Source organism: Trachemys scripta, chromosome 5, assembly GCF_013100865.1.
Source record: "Trachemys scripta elegans isolate TJP31775 chromosome 5, CAS_Tse_1.0, whole genome shotgun sequence".
NCBI classification, from domain to species: Eukaryota; Metazoa; Chordata; order Testudines; family Emydidae; genus Trachemys; species Trachemys scripta.
The window spans coordinates 10,877,044-10,894,967 of NC_048302.1; the positions used below are offsets into that span (position 1 = coordinate 10,877,044).

General features: G+C 38.1%; 1 protein-coding gene across 3 annotated transcripts in view; it reads left to right on the forward strand.

Moving 5' to 3' along the window:
- Window positions 1-17,924, forward strand: part of ANKRD17 (ankyrin repeat domain 17) — a 149,516-nt gene that overhangs the window by 28,906 nt on the left and 102,686 nt on the right. The window contains exon 1 of one of the 3 annotated variants that reach the window (XM_034771523.1): window positions 12,755-13,619. The exons of the other annotated variants lie outside the window; for them this stretch is intronic. Coding sequence (XP_034627414.1) covers window positions 13,566-13,619 — 54 coding nt within the window. The 5' untranslated portion in view covers window positions 12,755-13,565. Of the gene's footprint in view, window positions 1-12,754; window positions 13,620-17,924 lie in introns of those variants that run through there. 3 annotated transcript variants of the gene reach the window in all.

A 17,924-nucleotide genomic window follows, 5' to 3' on the forward strand; every position in this document is an offset into this window, starting at 1 on the left:
GATCTCTGAAGGCGTGGTTAATCCTCACTAAGGAAAGAATCATGGTAATCATCTGCCACATTTTCTCCCTGTCTACTTTTGCAGTGGAATTAGGTTAGCAGGAAACATTTAAAGAGTAGATTGCCAGTGTTTTCTTTGGCAAGTGTAGATTAGCTGTTGTGAACTGTCAGGGAAAAGCATATTAGTAATCTATCAGCCTATTATCAAGAGCCATGTTTGAACATGGTTCCCGTTGCTTCCATTTCAAATTTCTCGAAAGACAAGTCTGTTTTTATGTAAGAGAGCAGACTTTTATAGGCATATTCATGTATTGTCAAAGAAGGGGCACACAACTGGACAAGAAAAAGTATTTTAAGGAATACTTTTAGAGTAAATATTGAATAGGAGATGAATGAAAATCTCAGCATAAGTTTTATGTAACTATTTAAAGTACATACACAGCTTGGAATGAAACGGGTACATCTAGGTAAATAATAAAACATGTAGAAATTAAAATTTTCATGCTTGAGTTAGCCCATTTGAACAGGCTGTTTTGAAGGTCATTTTCAATCCTTTTCATAGCGTTTTTCAAAATAAATGATTATCTGAGCATTCAGAAGTTTGTTTCCATACAGAGAAGAGGAGTGGGATGAAATAAAGGAGGGGGCGAGACTGTGAGCACATACTAAACTATGAGTAGGGTATAGATAAGGTGGTGAAGAGGAAGTTAAAAGGAGCAGACGTAGGTGGCTAAAAAGTTAAGTTGATTTGTCTGGGAAAGTGCATTGAGGCATTAAGATGTATTGATCACAAGACTAGTGATCAAGTTACTGTGTGGTAAGATGGGAGCAACATAAATTGCTGTTTTGGTAAATTTATATTTTGTTTCGTGTGTGTGTGTGTCTCAAAGGCACCCAAACTTTAGATAGGTGTCAGTTGTTGTGGTGTTTGTAGTAGATTGAAATCTGAATAACTGGTGAAAGGAAAATTGGCTCAGTTATTGTTACTAGCATCAATAACAGTAACCAGCTGAAAATAAAATGGTGGGGTGAAATGCAGACTGGGAGGTATCAAAGTCCCCGCTGTAATATGGAGAGACTCTGAAGGCACTCTTCTGGAGTCCATTCTTGCTGAGGTTAGAGGCAGTTGCTTTGCAGCACTTGGGGCTGGGTGACTTCATATTCCACCCAAGTAATGCTTGCAGGGGTTATGTGTGACATGAATGATGATATTCTGTAGCACGTAATTTACCCTTTGGTAAAGGTAAGGGAAATTTTCTGACAAATGTCTGTACATTTAATGGTAGAGAAAATATAACTAGTTTCCTTCCTGAACTTGCTCTTGACTAAGAATCTAGATTCTTTTTAAAATATGTTCAAATAAACAGTTAAGTTTACTAACTTGAAATCAATCATAATTAATCTTATAAGTCCCTCCCACAGAATCATTTCATGTGTACAAAGCCACTAAGCATGGGACTGGGTGGGTTTCAGGAGATGCAGGTTTCATTCTGGCTCTTGACTTGTTCTGATGTTTTACAAGTGCTGTTTGGTCATACAGACTTGTGTCCACTTAAACTAGTAGTGTGAAATAAACAAATTGTTAAGAGAGCCCTAGGTTGGGGGAATTGTTGTTCTTGATGCTTGAGGTATACTAAAAACTTATTCCATATTTCTTCTTCTTTTTGCTGTATGAAGCACTGTCCTGCCTTTTTAGTAGTTTGCATTCTATGCTGCCTATTAAAATGGTGACACACAAGTTCATGCTAATGCAGCTATAAAACTTATGTCAGACACCTGAGTGGGCTCCCAGCATATTCTTCCACCTCTACCAACCACCAGGCATCCTGCACTCCACTGGTATTTCCTCTGTTTGGACAGTAAAAATCAGGTGTGCAGTTGTTTAAGAAACAAAACTATAATATTAATTTAGAGACTGGTTTACATTTTTAGTTATAAATTTTATTGAAATTAACATACATTCTCTTTCCCCTCCTCCATACAATAATTTTAAAATGAAGTGTGATTTTTAAATTCTGGAAATCATGTATAGCCGGAGTCGGCAACCTTTCAGAAGTGGTGTGCCGAGTCTTCATTTATTCACTCTAATTTAAGGTTTCACGTGCCAGCAATACATTTTAACGTTTTTAGAAGGTCTCTTTCTATAAGTCTCTAATATATAACTAAGCTATTGTTGTATGTAAAGTAAATAAGTTTTTTAAAATGTTTAAGAAGCTTCATTTAAAATTAAATTAAAATGCACAGCGCTTCCCCCCCCCCCCCCCCCCACGACCAGTGGCCAGGACCTGGGCAGTGTGAGTGCCACTGAAAATCAGCTCGCGTGCCGCCTTTGGCACCCATGCCATAGGTTGCCTACCCCTGATGTATAGATACATAAACTGGAGCAGAATAAACTATTGGCATCTAAGAAGGAAATGGTCTTAAAAAAAAAAAAAGTCATAAGACATCATCATCACACAAACACATTTTCACATACTGAAGAAGTTGTAATCTGTCTTGTTACTGTTTGTGACCAGTACTGTTTGATCAGCTGTGAATAGATGACATAATCTGCTGTCCAATGTGCTTTTGTGGTATAAGAGTGGGAATTGTCTGATCAGTTGTTAATAAAATGCTTACTTTTCAGAGCCCCTGTATCTCTCTACTTCAAGTCCAAACCGAGAGCGATAGCACTTCTGATAATGGAAGGTTGAAATAGAAACTAAACCTTGTTTGAAACAGTTGACCAGATAAGTTTAATGCTCATACCTCACCATATGGTCTTAACAGATAAAATAACAAACTACTGTTTCTTCCTTCCACCTGTTCAGTGCCCTCATGCCCAGTAATTTTCCGTTCAGCGATATACTAATTGGTTTTTTCAGTTTTTGTTTAGGTATTCTACTAAATTTGTTTCCTGACCCGCCTTCTCCAAATGCGCCTCCTTTCACCTGTCTCACTGAGAAATCTCATGAATAAAGACTTTTTGAAGTTAATAGGATAGGCATGGTTCAGATGAGTGTGCATGTGTTTGCAGTTTCTTTATTTTATGGAGCTTAAGGTGTGACCTGCTTAGTGGCAAGAGGCTGATTTTTCTTAAAGAATGGATAACAGCAATGAGATGACTGAATAAATACAATAGTAGAAATTATCCTTCATAGGTAAGGGGAAATACAGTAAGGTAACTTACAAGAGTGATGAGATTTCCTTCTCCAAAACATCTTGATCAAACAGTTTTTTTTTTTTTTTAACATTCTACCAATATTAGAACAGACTAGTTACAAAAATAACCATTAAAATTGGACTTGGAAATTAAGAATAAAAGTACTCAAGTTTACCTTTGCGGAAGGAATTGAGTTCCTTTATTTCCTTCTCTATCCTTAGTTAAAAGCAAACTGCAGAGACTATGTAAAGTTTTTAAAAAAAACTAAATGATTAAAAAGTAGAAGCAAGTTTTTAACTAGTCACTCATTTTTTGTGGTTCTGATACTGTGGGGTTTTTTTTGTCTTGGGAACAGAAGTGTGGAACAAAACTTGAGCGTTTTCCGCAGGGACACCATAAAATATTGAAGTGGATACCCAGTTCTGCCAAATAAGACATACAAAAATTAAAGAATTCGTGATTTATTTTCTCCTTTAACATAGGTGACTAGTTGATCATGTTTATTCCTAATGTTGGATAACTCCGTTTTTTCTTAGGGTACATCTACACTACAGGGGGGAGTCGATTTAAGATACGCAAATTCAGCTACGTGAATAGCGTAGCTGAATTCGGCGTATCGCAGCTGACTTACCCCGTTGTGAGGACGGCGGCAAAATCGACTTCTGCGGCTTCCCGTCGGCGGCTTTTACTACCACCTCCGCTGGTGGAGTAAGAGCGCCGATTCGGGGATCGATTGTCGCGTCCCGAGAGGTCGATTTCTACCCGCCGATTCAGGCGGGTAGTATATACCTAGCCTTAAAGACCTAAGGAGTGGTTAGTGTTGCAAGTTTGAATTCTTCCTCTATACACTTATGAATTAACTTAGTTGCTAGTTAAAGATATGTTTAACCTATATTAGTTAGTGTTTAAATAAAATTACACATCCTGTGAATTACTTGAATAGCCTTTTAAGTGGCATTTGTGCACTGAGTATTTTGAAATGAACCTGTACATTTTTGGAAATTGTCATTTAACATGTTCATACCTTTGTACTGAAAATAGGTGGTAAATAAACAAGAAACTTTCTTTTAAAAAAGTGTAGATATACATAAATGTGGATTTAAATCAATAATATGTCATTAAATTCCAATCCTGCAAGTGAATCTGAAGTCGTAGGATTTTGCTTGGGTCCAGAGATTTCTGTGTAGATTAGCTTGCAAGATTGGGGCCTTAGACTATAAACCATTACATTTTTGTAAATCTGTGCAGTTCACTTAAAGATGGAAAATAATGAATCTTGCTTCTTCCCAAGCATAAGGACTAGCATACAAATCAAGAGGTGGGGGAGGAATCAGGACTTGCTTTAGTGAGCAAGGAAATAGAATGCTAATCATTGTCTGCTTTTAACGAGCAGTTGGCTACTAAGAAACTACAAGACTTTGTTTGGCTAATTCCAGTTTTAGGCTTTTTGTGTTTGAATTCTATACATATTTTGAAATTATTTTTGGCTATAACTACAAATCAATGTTTTTCTTTACCATGCGTTTCTCACATAGCTAAAATCAAAACTTTCCCTCAATCTGAGTAATATTTGCTTGTTTTAGATTACAGCATAGCTTTCTATTTTGAAGGAGGACATGGACAGAGATCTTAAATAACTGGAACACTGTATTGTTCTTCCTTGAAATACTCTAACAATAAATAGGGACTGGAACCTGTTGAATCCAGGTGCATTCTGTACATAAAACGCTTCTGAAGTGGTGGTGTTGAGGGTAGCTTAGAAACAAGGAAACTGAAAACACTGTTTGGTTAAAATCTAAAACTTTTATGGGTAATAATTGAATCAACTAGCAAGTCTATGGAAAATTAATTAGTGAACTGTATATCTAGTACGTGATAAATACAATAATGCAACATTAGGGTTGAGAATTTCAATTCCAAGCTAAGAAATTTTAGAGGGTAAAGGATTTTTGCTTTTTTTAAAATTATGATCAGCACTCTATGGATAATGGGTTTGTGGTCAAATTGAATAATTTGACTTCAGATTCTAAAATGTTTGAAAAAAATCTGTAGGCCATAAGATTATGAAGTCTGCCTTTAGAATCAGAGTTTATGAACCATGTGTAAACTGTTCTGGAAAAGTCTGTCTGACTCTGCAGATCTCTCACTGCTACTGTTATGAGTGTTAGCTCCTCTCGTTCATCTGAGCTTGGTGTCTCTGAAAACTACTGATATTTAAAGTGCAGTTCTCATAAGTGATTAAGAAGGTGCCCTTTTTATATAAGCAACAGATCTGTGTTTTAGAATCCTTTCTACTTCTCACTGACAAAAATAAGTTGTACAGGTTTTATTCGTTAGTTCTTCAGAGCCAGCACAACGAGGCCTTTTCCTGTTTATGCAGCATCCTTGGAATTGTTCAGAATTCCAGTTATTTACAGCAATAAAAACAACGGGGATTCCCAGATTCCACTTTGGGGACAATTTTGCTTCCGGGTTTTAAGTGTTAACAATTTTAAAAAAGTTGATTTTTAGCAGAAACATCAATATAATGTGCCTATCCATCATGGAATATTGAGACACACATGGGGTATGGTGCAGTGGGGTAGCTAGTGGACAATGAAATGTTTATGGTGGCCCTGCCACAAAACATTTATTTCTGCCCCATCCACAAAGAGTGGAGTAATAAGAGAGGCTATGTATCCCTTCTCTGATGTCTAAAGCCTCCCATGGTTTTCTGGGTTCCAAAAGCTGCAGCTGTCAAAACGTCCTGGTTTTCCTGTAGCGTCTACAATGCAGCCTTGTATATCAGTACAAAAACTTGTGGTCTATTGACAGACACATTTGGAGCAATGTAAATTGAATCAACTATCAAACTACACAGTGTATTGTGTGCTAACTTTCATATTTAGTTCAGTTAAAAATATTACCTAAATAAGCCTCAGTTTCTAGTTTTCTGTGATGAAAGGTCACACAGTCTTTTATAATAGCAGCACCCAGAAGTCCAAAGCTGGATTGGATCGCTGTTGTGCTGTATGCTGCACAAGTATGTGGGTCTTGCCACACACATTGAGTCCAGGGTGCTCCAGAATATATGGATTTTGGTCAGAATTGGGTCTTCCCTTCTGTGCTCACAAAAGGTGGTGGTGATACTGGGATGCAGCTTGCAGGGGCTTGAAGGGAGGGAAGCAAACAAGCGAACATTGAAGAACCAGAGATCCAATTCCTCTACCCTGGGGACTGAATGTGTAAAATGTTGTTTGTAAAGTGGCTGCGGTAGCCTCAAGAAAGATACGGAGACTTTCTGACAGATTGCAGTTTATCCCTTGCATGCATCCCAGGAGGAGTGGACATCCCTGTCCCTCTCTGACTTCCTTGTTCTTATCCATTTAAAATGTTACTAGATGAGGGACTACCGAGAGAGAGCTGGACAGGGCTAAGAGCTGGTGAGGAAGGTCCCTACTGCATAGCATAATTTTAATAAACAGTATGACAGTGACTTTGACTAGCATTCAATATTGCTAATACTATAAGAGGGATTCAATTTTATGCGTTTGGGTTTTGCACAAAGGAGTTGTATCAAGTTGCTTTGTAGCAAAACACATTTTTATAAGATGCTTGAACGTTCTCCTAAACCAATTGATATTGTGTGATCACACAGACTTGTTACAGTTCTACTGAAATACGGTGTATTTAAAGCTGCCCTAAAACGATATTTTGCAGTAAAACTTGTTCGTGGAAAATGGAACTTGGTGTGTTTCATGTTTCATGATTATTTTACTTAATGTGATAAAGTAAGGCTATATGGAAGAAAGTGAAAGATGGCATATGGTCAGTTGTTATTTTTTTGTTTTTTAAATGAGGAAACTGGTCTACAGAATATTGGCATGGACTACAGTTGCAGTCTGTGTGACTTTGAAATGAGCAGTTTTAGCAAATACTTAGTGTATTTGTGATATTAGTATAAATTTGACTTAATCATTAAAATCCATGCCCCATGTCCCCACCACTTGAATTTTGTAGATTGTCCATCACGTACATGTGCGGGGGAATGTTTATGTAAAGTCTGGATTCTGCAGAGCACTAAAGGTGATCTGCATGTTGTCTTACAGAATTCCTGTTTTTCTCCTTTTGCAGGGATATTACTATCCGTGATCTTTCAAGGGATGACTTCAGACTCTCAAATCTATGCCTTGCTTTCCCTTTGCCTGGGAAAATGAGTGTTTTGCAAGGAAGCCTGGTCTGTAAGGACAGATAATATTGGACTGGTGTGTTTTACAGGGAATACTGTGTAAAATTGAAAACATTACTCATGGTTTCTCTAAAATGTAATTCACTTTTTTTCTACTTAATGAAAATTTGTACAGTGTATTGGGATAGCATGTGCCTGATTTTCAGCAGAAGCTGTTTATGTTGCCCATCTTGGAGTGAGGTTTAGGTGTTCATCAGTTCTACTTAAGGTATCCAGGAGACCATGCAGGCAGAAGCCCATTCTGGAATCTTTGAAAAAAGACGTATGCCAAGTTAGTTGTTCTGGCTTTCCACTTAAGGCACGATCTTGGATCTGATCTCCAGGATGCATACATAAAAGAAACCTAAATGCCAGAGGCAGCTGGCAGTCCCAAAAGCCTTGACTTAAGCTCAGTATTCCTCAATTACATCATGGAATTTTTACTATAATGATTGTGATGACAACAGCTCTCCAGAGGGAGGGATGGGCTGTGATGCATAGACATCTGGTTATTTTAAATAAACTATTGCAAAGCCAGCAGTTTACAGGCTCTTCCAAATTTCTAATGTATGTGGACTGATAATGAGCTTTCTCTCCTTGTCACAATTCTACACACATGATGCAGTTTGGTTCCTTTAATAGGAAGTGGTTGTGACCCAATAAAAGGATTATTAATAGGAAAGAATTCCATAGAGAATAGCTTTTCCCTAGTGCTTCTAGAGGGCACACATAAACAGAGCTTGAATTATTTACCCAAAACCCTTTAATGAAAAATACCTGCATCCCCAGACTGACAGTCATATCCCCTACGATTTAAAGGAATAAAACAGTGGTGTACTGTTTTGTGTACTGTATTTTAAGTTGACATTAATTAACATTAACTTGCTATTATTTTTTGAATAGCAGAAAAGATCATTTAATATATTTGACAAAATCCACTAGTGTTAATATAATTGCTGAATGTTTAACTAACTGAACAGCTGGCAGAATACAAAAGTGTTCATCGGATAAGTTATTTGATGAATAGCAGTAAAATTCCTCAAGTAATATAGTTGCAGAGTACGATTTGACCAGCCCTACTTCATTTACTTTTTCTACCTTTTTCCTTTTCCATTTTTACTCCACTGTTTCTGCCTTACATCTCCCCAGTTTGATTTTTTTTCACCGCTTCCCTTCTGCACCCTCCAAACAAACCCTCTGCTTAACTTCTTTTCTAACTTCTCCCATCAATCTCTCACCCATTTATCTCCACACACCCTACGTAGTTCTGGAAATTACCCAACACCTATAAGGCAGAAGATAGATGTACTAGCTTTCAGATGGAGTTGTTGTCCCACGCTATTCAGAGGCAATGACCATGTAAGAAACCAAAAACCACTATTTCCAGCTGCTAGGTTTTCAGTAGGGTGCTATCTCTTGGATCTTTCTTTGTGGACTCTTATCTTTCATATCTGTTTCTAACTACTAGATGTCTATTTAAAGCTCCTCTCCCTACCCAACCCTCTCTGCCTCCTGGAAGAAAAAGATAATTCTTTTCCACCACTGCTCCATTAAAGAGCATCCTGACTTCTACAGACTAGAGAACCACTGCACATCTCATAATCTCCTAGCTGCTGTGATGGGGTGTGTGTGTGTGAGGTTTTATGCACTCCTCAACTCAGCTTTCTGCCTGCTGTGTAGTGGGGAGCTTTCTGCCTGCTGTGTAGTGTTGAAAATTCCTCCAGGTTTCATTTTTGAATTACCACACCACCAGTAATTTGATTATCAGTTTCACTGCTGCTCATCAAGATCTGGAAAACAGCAGTGAAAACTAACATAGGTCAGTTTCCAGTTTTCTGTAATGTGGTTGAAGATCTGAGGAGCAGTGGAGGCCCTAGAGCTGTTTGCAGATTTGAAGACAGCATTGCATTGGTTTAATATTGGTTTTTATTCAGAAGTTATTCTGCATAGCCATGTGGGTGAGAAACTTTTATTTTAAATGAAAATTTAGATTCTGCAGAATGTGATGACACTTGTTGAAATTCTCCTGCTCTTTATAGGCGAGTGGATTTTTCAAGTCACTTCATGCAACTTCTTAGGATGTCAGTGACACAAGGGTAGTTAATAGTGCCATCACATCTGTGGATGAGAAGCTAGTAATGATAGTCTTCCTTTAGTATTGGTCGCCCAGTTTCCTGAGCAGCAGGAATACCAGGTACCATTGTTTAATCTCTTTTGCTGGTTGGAGGAAGGTTCTAATTGGAGGGAATAGAACTGGTGGAACCAGAGTGGCTGCATATACTAATATATGCCAGCCTCACCACTGGAGATACCTGTGTAAGCATTGTGCTGGTGTGATGATTCTGGAGGTAAGCAGAGATGGAGACTCTAATAAATACTAGCCAGAATCAAGGAACAAGATCAGGAAGCATCAGCACAACAAGGTCCAAGATGAGGAACGTTTAAATGGGAGATACTCCTTGACTGAATTCCAGGAGCAAAACATTCTTTTGGAAACTGAAAGATTTCTACATCATAAAGAATGGAAAGCAATGAGTTAGCAAACATGGGATTCATCCACAGTAAGAGATCACGTATTCTAAACTCCTTTATCTTGTGGTAGTTGATGGGGGTATGTAGAACACTCACTCAGTTGAGTAGAATAAGTTGTTCCCCACTCCCTACTTCCCCATACCGCAATCCTTGACAGCAGAAAACAGTCACAGCTCTGCTCTACATATAGATTCCCTAACAAAAGCCTTTTAGTTTTTAAGATCAGAAGGGACTGCTCAGATCATCTGGCCCAGGATTCACAAACTTCACTGCACTGCGACCCCCTTCTGACAACAAAAATTACTTCACGACCCCAGGAGGGTGGACTGAAGGCTGAGCCTGCCCAAGCCCCACTGCCTCAGGTGTGTGTGTGTGGGGGGCAAAGCCTGAGCCCCACCACTCTGGGCAGGAGGGCCAAAGCTGAAGCTCAAGGGCTTCAGCCCCAGGTAGGAGGCCTGTAACCTGAGCCCCGCCACCTAAGGCTGAAGCCCTCGGGCTTTGGCTCTGGCCCTGGCCCTGGGCAGTGGTGCTCGGGCTTCAGCCCCGGGCCCCAGCAGTCTAAGCCAGCCCTGGCGACCCCGTTCAGAGGTGCTCGTGACTCTCTTTGGGGTCATGACCTGCAGTTTGAGAACCTCTGATCTAGTCTAACCTCCTGCATAACACAGGTAATAAAATTTCACCTGCAATTCCTGTAACAGATAATTTTTTTACTATATAAGTGAACACTGTCAAGTCCCAATAACTTGTGATTGAACTAGAGCATATTTTTTAGAAAGATATCCCATCTCAATTTAAAAAACTCAGTGATGGGAGAATTTACCACTATCTGTGGTTAATTTTCTTTCTTCCAGTTAGAATATTTCTAACTTCATTTTCCAGTCATTAGGTTTTGTTAGACCGACTTAAAGATCTCTCGAAAATAAGAGCTTCTCCCTGTGAAGGTAGTTATAGATGTGATAGTCACCTCTTTTGATTAAACTAGTGAGCTCATTAAGTCTCTCATTAAATGTTAGTGTTTTTTTTCCCAACTTCGAATAATTTTTGCAGCTCTTTTCTGAACTATATCCAAATTTTCAACATGCTTTAAAAACTATGGATGTTGGAACTGGACATAGTGGGATCACCAATACCCTATAAATAGGGCCCTACAAAATTCATGGTCCATTGTGGTCAATTTCACGGTCAGATGATTTTAAAAGTCGTAAATTTCATTATTTTAGCTATTTAAATCTGAAATTTCACTGTGTTGTAATTGTAGGGGTCCTGACCCAAAAAGGAGTTGTGGGAAGGTCGCAAGTTGATTGTAGGGTGGGTTGCAGTATTGTTACCCTTCCTTCTGTGCTGCTGCTGGCGATGGTGCTGCCTTCAGAGCTGGGCAGCTGGAGAGCAGTGACTGCTGGCAGGGAGCCCAGCTCTACAGGCAGAGCCGCTGCCAGCAGCAGCACAGAAGGAAGCACGGCACGATATGGTGTTGCCACATTTACTTCTGCAATGCTGCCTGTAGAGCTGAGCCCTCAGTCAGCAGCCACCACTCTCCTACTGCCCAGCTCTGAAGGCAGCTCAGACGTAAGGGTGGCAAAACCATGACCCCCCTACAAGAACCTTGTGACCCTCCTCCTGCAACACCCTTTTGGTTCAGGTCCCCCAATTTGAAAAATCCTGGTCTCCCCCAGGAAATCTGTATAGTTCAGGGTAAAAGCACACAAAAAAACAGATTTCACCGGGGGGGGATGACACACCAGATTTCAGAGTCCTTGACTAGTTTTTCATTTCTGTGAATTTGGTAGGGCCCTACATATACAGAGGAGAGGGAATATTACCTTGATCCACAGTTCTAAGAAAAACACAAAAAAGCAGATGTTGTTCTAGAAATTCTACTTTATATTAATAACCTCAAAACAGTATGCAAATCACACAAACAACCTTAACACTGCCTCTGTAGCAACACCCTGAGAACAACCAGAAACTGAGTCAGCCTCATATATCCATTACACAGATTCATTCTTTCTTTGAAGGTGAATGGGATGCATGTAGCTATGTTTCTTAGAACTAGCTAAACTGGTTGGCCCAAGGTATATTTCAGTTCTGTACTGGGTCATGAGTGAATGAGAAGCTTAGTGGCAGTAGTTCGGTCTGGTGTGTGGGAAACCAAGATACGCTTGTTAGTTTCGCTAACAAAAAGAGCCAGACTAGCAGGCTCTAGCAGTCCCCAGGCAATGTTTTTGTAGCCGTCCCATGCACACCTTTGTACCTTATTCCTTGCTCTCTCTTTGTCCACCTCTTAGGTTTCCTAGTCTTAATTTTCCACGCTTCCGTTTTCTTGTCTTTTTTCTCATTTAGACCTCAACATGGTCCTAGCTGTGCACACCTGCACTCGCCTCTGCCCCTCCACTGGCCCACCACATTGGTTCTCACAGTGTAGTTGCTCCAACTGTGGGGAGAGGATTTAGACCACCTGGAGACCCCAGCAGTGCCACTGCAGTGGCTAGACTTGGTATTCAAGTAGAGACTCATTTCTCCAGGAGGGCCTGGTACACTGGCTGAGAGAATGGTCTGAAAGCCCCATTGGGGACTACACAACTGTTGGGGTGGCATGGAAAGCGGGGAGGGGAGAGGGTCCCACGCGAATCCATCTGAAATAGGCTGTGCAGTCTCTGCACTGGCTAAGAAACAGCGGCAATTCCTAAAGCATTCAAAAGCACATTGCTGTGCAATAGCCCAGCGTAGCAACATCCTGAGGTAGAGCTGGGCAAACAAGCTGATGTCGGGGAGCAGGCGATGTGCTCATTTCAGCCTAGGTGGAGGGGGCAGCTTATTGTCCTGTTGCTCAACATCTCTGCTGGATCAGTGTCTAGTGTTGAGACTCCAGAAAACTGTATTCTCTTTTTAGAAGAAAGTGTTTATAGGTTTAGATTAGCGAATTTTTAGCAGGAGAAACTTGCAAGCAGCCCCATCTCTTGGGAATTTTGTAAGGAGAGAAGAAGCTGATTTATAGGAAGAAATACTGACTTCTGAGCCATGTTTGGGAAATGAATTTAAAAATTCTGTTCAGACAGAAACAAGAATGAAACTCAGTCTATTGAATTTTAGCTCAGAAGTGTTCCTACAAAGGTCAGAAGGTAGGAAGACTTTAAACTCCCAATACACTGAATATGAATCAGGGTGATTGCTTGTTCCATACTTTCCTGAAGATTCATTCTAATTTTATTATGTTGGGATTGCCTGAGCCTGGCATTAATGTCTCAGTCAGCACTGCGCTGATACAGCATCTATTCTACTCTATAAACTTTTGCTCCAGATAAATTTCTGTGCTACAAAACTGCAACCCCTTAGGTTTAGTGAATTTAGGAAAGCTGACGGGTTGGATTTCCTCTATTAAAAAAGTTGAATTCATCTGAAACATACATGCTTTGAAGATAGCATTGTAAAATAAGGTGCCTTGCTTACTTTCTTTGATTAGGTTATTGATCTGAAGGGTACTTCCAGAAGAGGGCTGCTGTGACTTTAAACAGCATATTCAGTCACCCCTGCTCAGTTGGTAGGTGCCTGGTTTGCAAGCTGTAAAGCCTCTTTCAGGCATGTATTAGAACATTCCATTTCCTGTTCCCTTGCTGACACAGAGGAGTGTTCCTGCTGGCAGTGATCTAATCATAGTGCAGTAAGAAACATGGCAGTTTGATAAAACATGGTGGAGACAGAGGCTGAGATGGAAGCATATGTTCTAGAAGACATCCTTGAGGTAGGAGTTGATTTACAAATTGCAGTGAAATTGAAAGCCAGAAGAAAGAAATCGATCAACGGGAATATGCTTACGAATCCCTCAGTTGAGGGAGGAGGGGAGGAGAAGTTATGCATTTAAGCAAGGCACACAGTCCTTGTTCTGTGAGATGTGCTGCTCAGATGGCTATTAAATTAGCTGAGAATTAGTATGTCATTTGTTTGATTATAAATTATAAGTTGGGGGTGCATGGTAGAGAGGAATAAAAGAAAAAACCTCAGACTTCATAAAACGCCTGCGTGCTTGTGACCTTTAGATTAACTCATTAAAAGGTGGTGTCTGCAAAGCAGCTTGCAAAGGCTTTAGTATCCTATGTCTTACACAATTAATTTACATAAAGTCCCAAAAGTGCTTATATTTTGCTGGTTAAAGAAGCTGCTTGTTTTGTTTGTATCTATTATAAATTATTAAATGATGAGAATTGCTATATGTACTTTGGTCCAGATTGGAAATAGTTATCTGGCTAAATACAATACTTTTTTTGTTTCTAAAGAGAATCAGGATATTTATAAATCCTGAAATGCTAAATTTTGGTGATTTCCTTGTCCGAGCATGAAAATATATAATTTGATATTTTACTGTTTTAAAGGATCACAATTGTTAATCTGATTCATTCTTCCTTTGTGTATCTCTAAAGAGAAACTACATTTATGTTTTTTGTCTGTTACTGAGTAAATGTTTATCAGTTGAATTTTATGCAATCTAAAGATGAAGGGAAGAAATAACCATTTCTGGTTTAATTGGTCTAGGTTAGAATACGATATTGAGTTATTGCAGATTTTTAAATACCAGTTAGATTTGCAGATCTGTTTTGTAGGCTAATAACTCCAAGGAAGGCCAAGGATGTGATTATTTTCTCTTTAACATGTGCGGTACTGGTGTTGAGAATTCTCAATTACTATAATGCTGCTGTGGGAGGGGTTGGGGGAAAGAGGGAGGAGAGAGGCCTCCTGCGCATTATAAAGTGCTGCATGATCAATGAGCATTTTCTGGAGCCCTTGTGTGTGCTTGGAGCTGACATTGCAGTAAGATTCTTATAGCTTCTAGCTGTTCTGCAGAATGAAAACGGATTGTGCTGTGATTCTTTTATTTCATCATTATTTCAATCCACTCTTGAATTGAATATGCAATAGAGATACTTAATTTTTACTACTGCTTTCTCTCTCCACCTTAGAAAATATTTGTGGCCTCGTTCTATTTGACTTTCTTTATAAAGAACTAGATTCTATTTCATTAAGTAAATGACAACTCCCTTTTCTAGCTGTATCTCCAAAATGCTAATTAAATCTTCCTAGCAATACCCATGTGTTAGCTTTTCACTGCTCCTATATTTGTTTTTATGTTTAGATTAAGCCTGATGTTTTAAGCAATATATTCCTTGGTAATTTATAGAATATGAAAGTGAGTAGGAATAATTCAGATTAATCTTTTTTTTTTTATTCCATAATTCCAGTTTTGTAAGCAAAAATGCATTAAAATAGCCTTTTATCCTTACTCTGGATATTTTCAAAAGTTCAGTACACTCAAGAGTTCTATCAATAATGTACATTTTCTAAATATTTGGACCTTTGGGTGATGTTTATTTTTGGCTTAAAAGGTTTTCAATTTATATTCATGAAAACATTTGGTATCAATGTTAAACTAGTTCTGGAAATTATGAGGTTAACTCCATTGTTGCCAGACTATACACACACCTCCGTAATAATTTTAATGGATCATAAATTCAAATGAAAAGATATCTGGACTCATGCATTTCCCAGACAACTGATAGATTGAAAGGGGTTAACTTCTTTTTCCTATTACATATAAAATATTTTTGCTTAAAATGTGTCATTTGCTTTCTTAGTTAGAGGTAGGGAAGATGAATGTGTGAACTATAATGTGCCTGATCAAACACATTATGTCTTCTCCATAATTAAGCTAAATATTTAAGTGCATATGTATCATGTGAACCAAAGAGGAATATATATCTGTATGCATTAAAGATTAAGTGGATTACTGAGAGGTATTTAAATAAAAATCAAAACTGTGCTGTTTCCATAGAGTAAAATGTTGTAATTATACACATATATTAGATGAGTGTATCAAGTTATTTACCTTGCATAAATTCATTGTGCCCTTCTTTTTTGGTAACAAAACAAATCCTGTTGATATGCTTTGACCCAGTTTCTCACTGACTTTTTATCAGCTTTGGCGAGCTTAAATAATAACGCTTCAAAGTTACTGTGTTTGTCCAGAATTACTTGTGTATAGGTACTTTTAAACTTTATACTGAGTTTGTAATAGTTCATTTGGAAATTCTATGTCAATATGAAATACTTTTTTCAGTAAATGTTTTTTATAAATTTTAAGTATCTTTTTCTGGTGCTCGTTCTCTACTCATGTTCAACAAACTAAAAATCATAAACTCATTAATGAACCTCATTGTATTATTTCAGGAATTAGATTGGCTATGCATAATCTTTTTTATATATTTTTATTTGAATTATAAGATGGTACTACAATTTTTTTAAGACTGATTTTAGTTCTAGGAGAAATTGGAATTTTTTATATTTAATCATTTTCTTTAGTAAGCAAGTATTTTTAGCTATATCTTTGAAGGTATAGAATTTCAGTTCTGCGGGAGAACGGATTTCTACCTCTGTATTAATAAAATGTGTTTTATGTAAGAATTTGTTACGGAAGCTTTCCTATTTTTAAAGCATCATTTACTTCAGGAGAAACCTGAAATTTTACTTGTTTCATATTTGCTCACACATGATACGGGGTTGAAAAATTCAAAGATCCTACTAAGGTTGGGTGAATAACAGTCCTGGGGTGAAAGTTTGCCTGACATAAATTTAGTGCTATCCTATTGAAGTCATTGAGGTTACATGGGGATAAATCAGGGCAGAATTTGCACATTGGTCTACATGTAAAATGTCTAAGGATCCATACTTTGTGAAATTTCAGTCCCAGGATAAATATGCTGCTTTCTCAAACTCTTAATATTAATTATTAAAGATGATGGGAATTTTCAGATGTAGCATATTTTAAAACATGAATCTATTGCTTGTTTTTCATAACTTATTACTAGGGCTGTCGATTAATAGCAGTTAACTCACACGATTAACTCAAAAAATTGATCGCGATTAATCGCAGTTTTAATTGCACTGTTAAACAATAGAATACAAATTGAAATTTATTAAATATTTTGGATGTTTTTCTACATTTTCATCTATATAGTATTCTGTATTGTAATTTTAATTACAAATATTTGCACTGTAAAAATGATAAATATTTTTCAATTCACCTCATACAAGTACTGTAGTGCAATCTCTGTCATGAAAGTGCAACTTGCAAAGTAGATTCTTTTTTGTTACGTAACTGCACTCAAACAAAACAATGTAAAACTTTAGCGCCGACAAGTCCACCCAGTCCTACTTCTTGTTTAGCCGATTGCTAAGACAAACAAGTTTGTTCACGTTTACAGGAGATAATGCTGCCCTCTTCTTATTTACAATGTCACCAGAAAGTGGGAACAGGCGTTCGCATGGCACTTTTGTAGCCAGTGTTGCAAGGTATTTACGTGCCAGATATGCTAAACATTCGTATGCCCCTTCATGCTTTGGACATCATTCCAGAGGACATGCTAATGAAGATCATTAAAAAAATAATGCGTTAATTAAATTTGTGACTGAACTCCCTGGGGGAGAATAGTATGTCTCATGCTCTGTTTTACCCACATTCTGCCAAATATTGCAAATCTTGGGTGATGACCTAACACACGTTCTTCATTTTAAGAACACTTTCACTGCAGATTTGGATGGTTATCGAGCAGAACCCATCATCGGCATGGATGCATGTCCTCTGGAATGGTGGTTGAAGCATGAAGGGACATATGAATCTTTAGCGCATCTGGCATGTAAATATCTTGCGACTCTGGCTAAAACAGTGCCATGAGAATGCCTGTTATCACTTTCAGGTGACATTGTAAACAAGAACCGGGTAGCATTATTTTCTGCAAATGTAAACAAACTTGTTTGTCTGAGTGATTGGCTGTACAAGAAGTAAGACTGAGTGGACTTGCAGGCTCTAAAATTTTACATTGTTTTATTTTTGAATGCGGTTTTTTATACATAATTCTACATTTGTAAGTTCAACTTTCATGATAAAGAGATTGCAATATAGTATTTGTATTAGGTGAATTGAAATACTATTTTTTTTACAGTGCAAATACTTGTAATCAAAAATAAATATAAAGTGAGCACTGTACACTTCGTATTC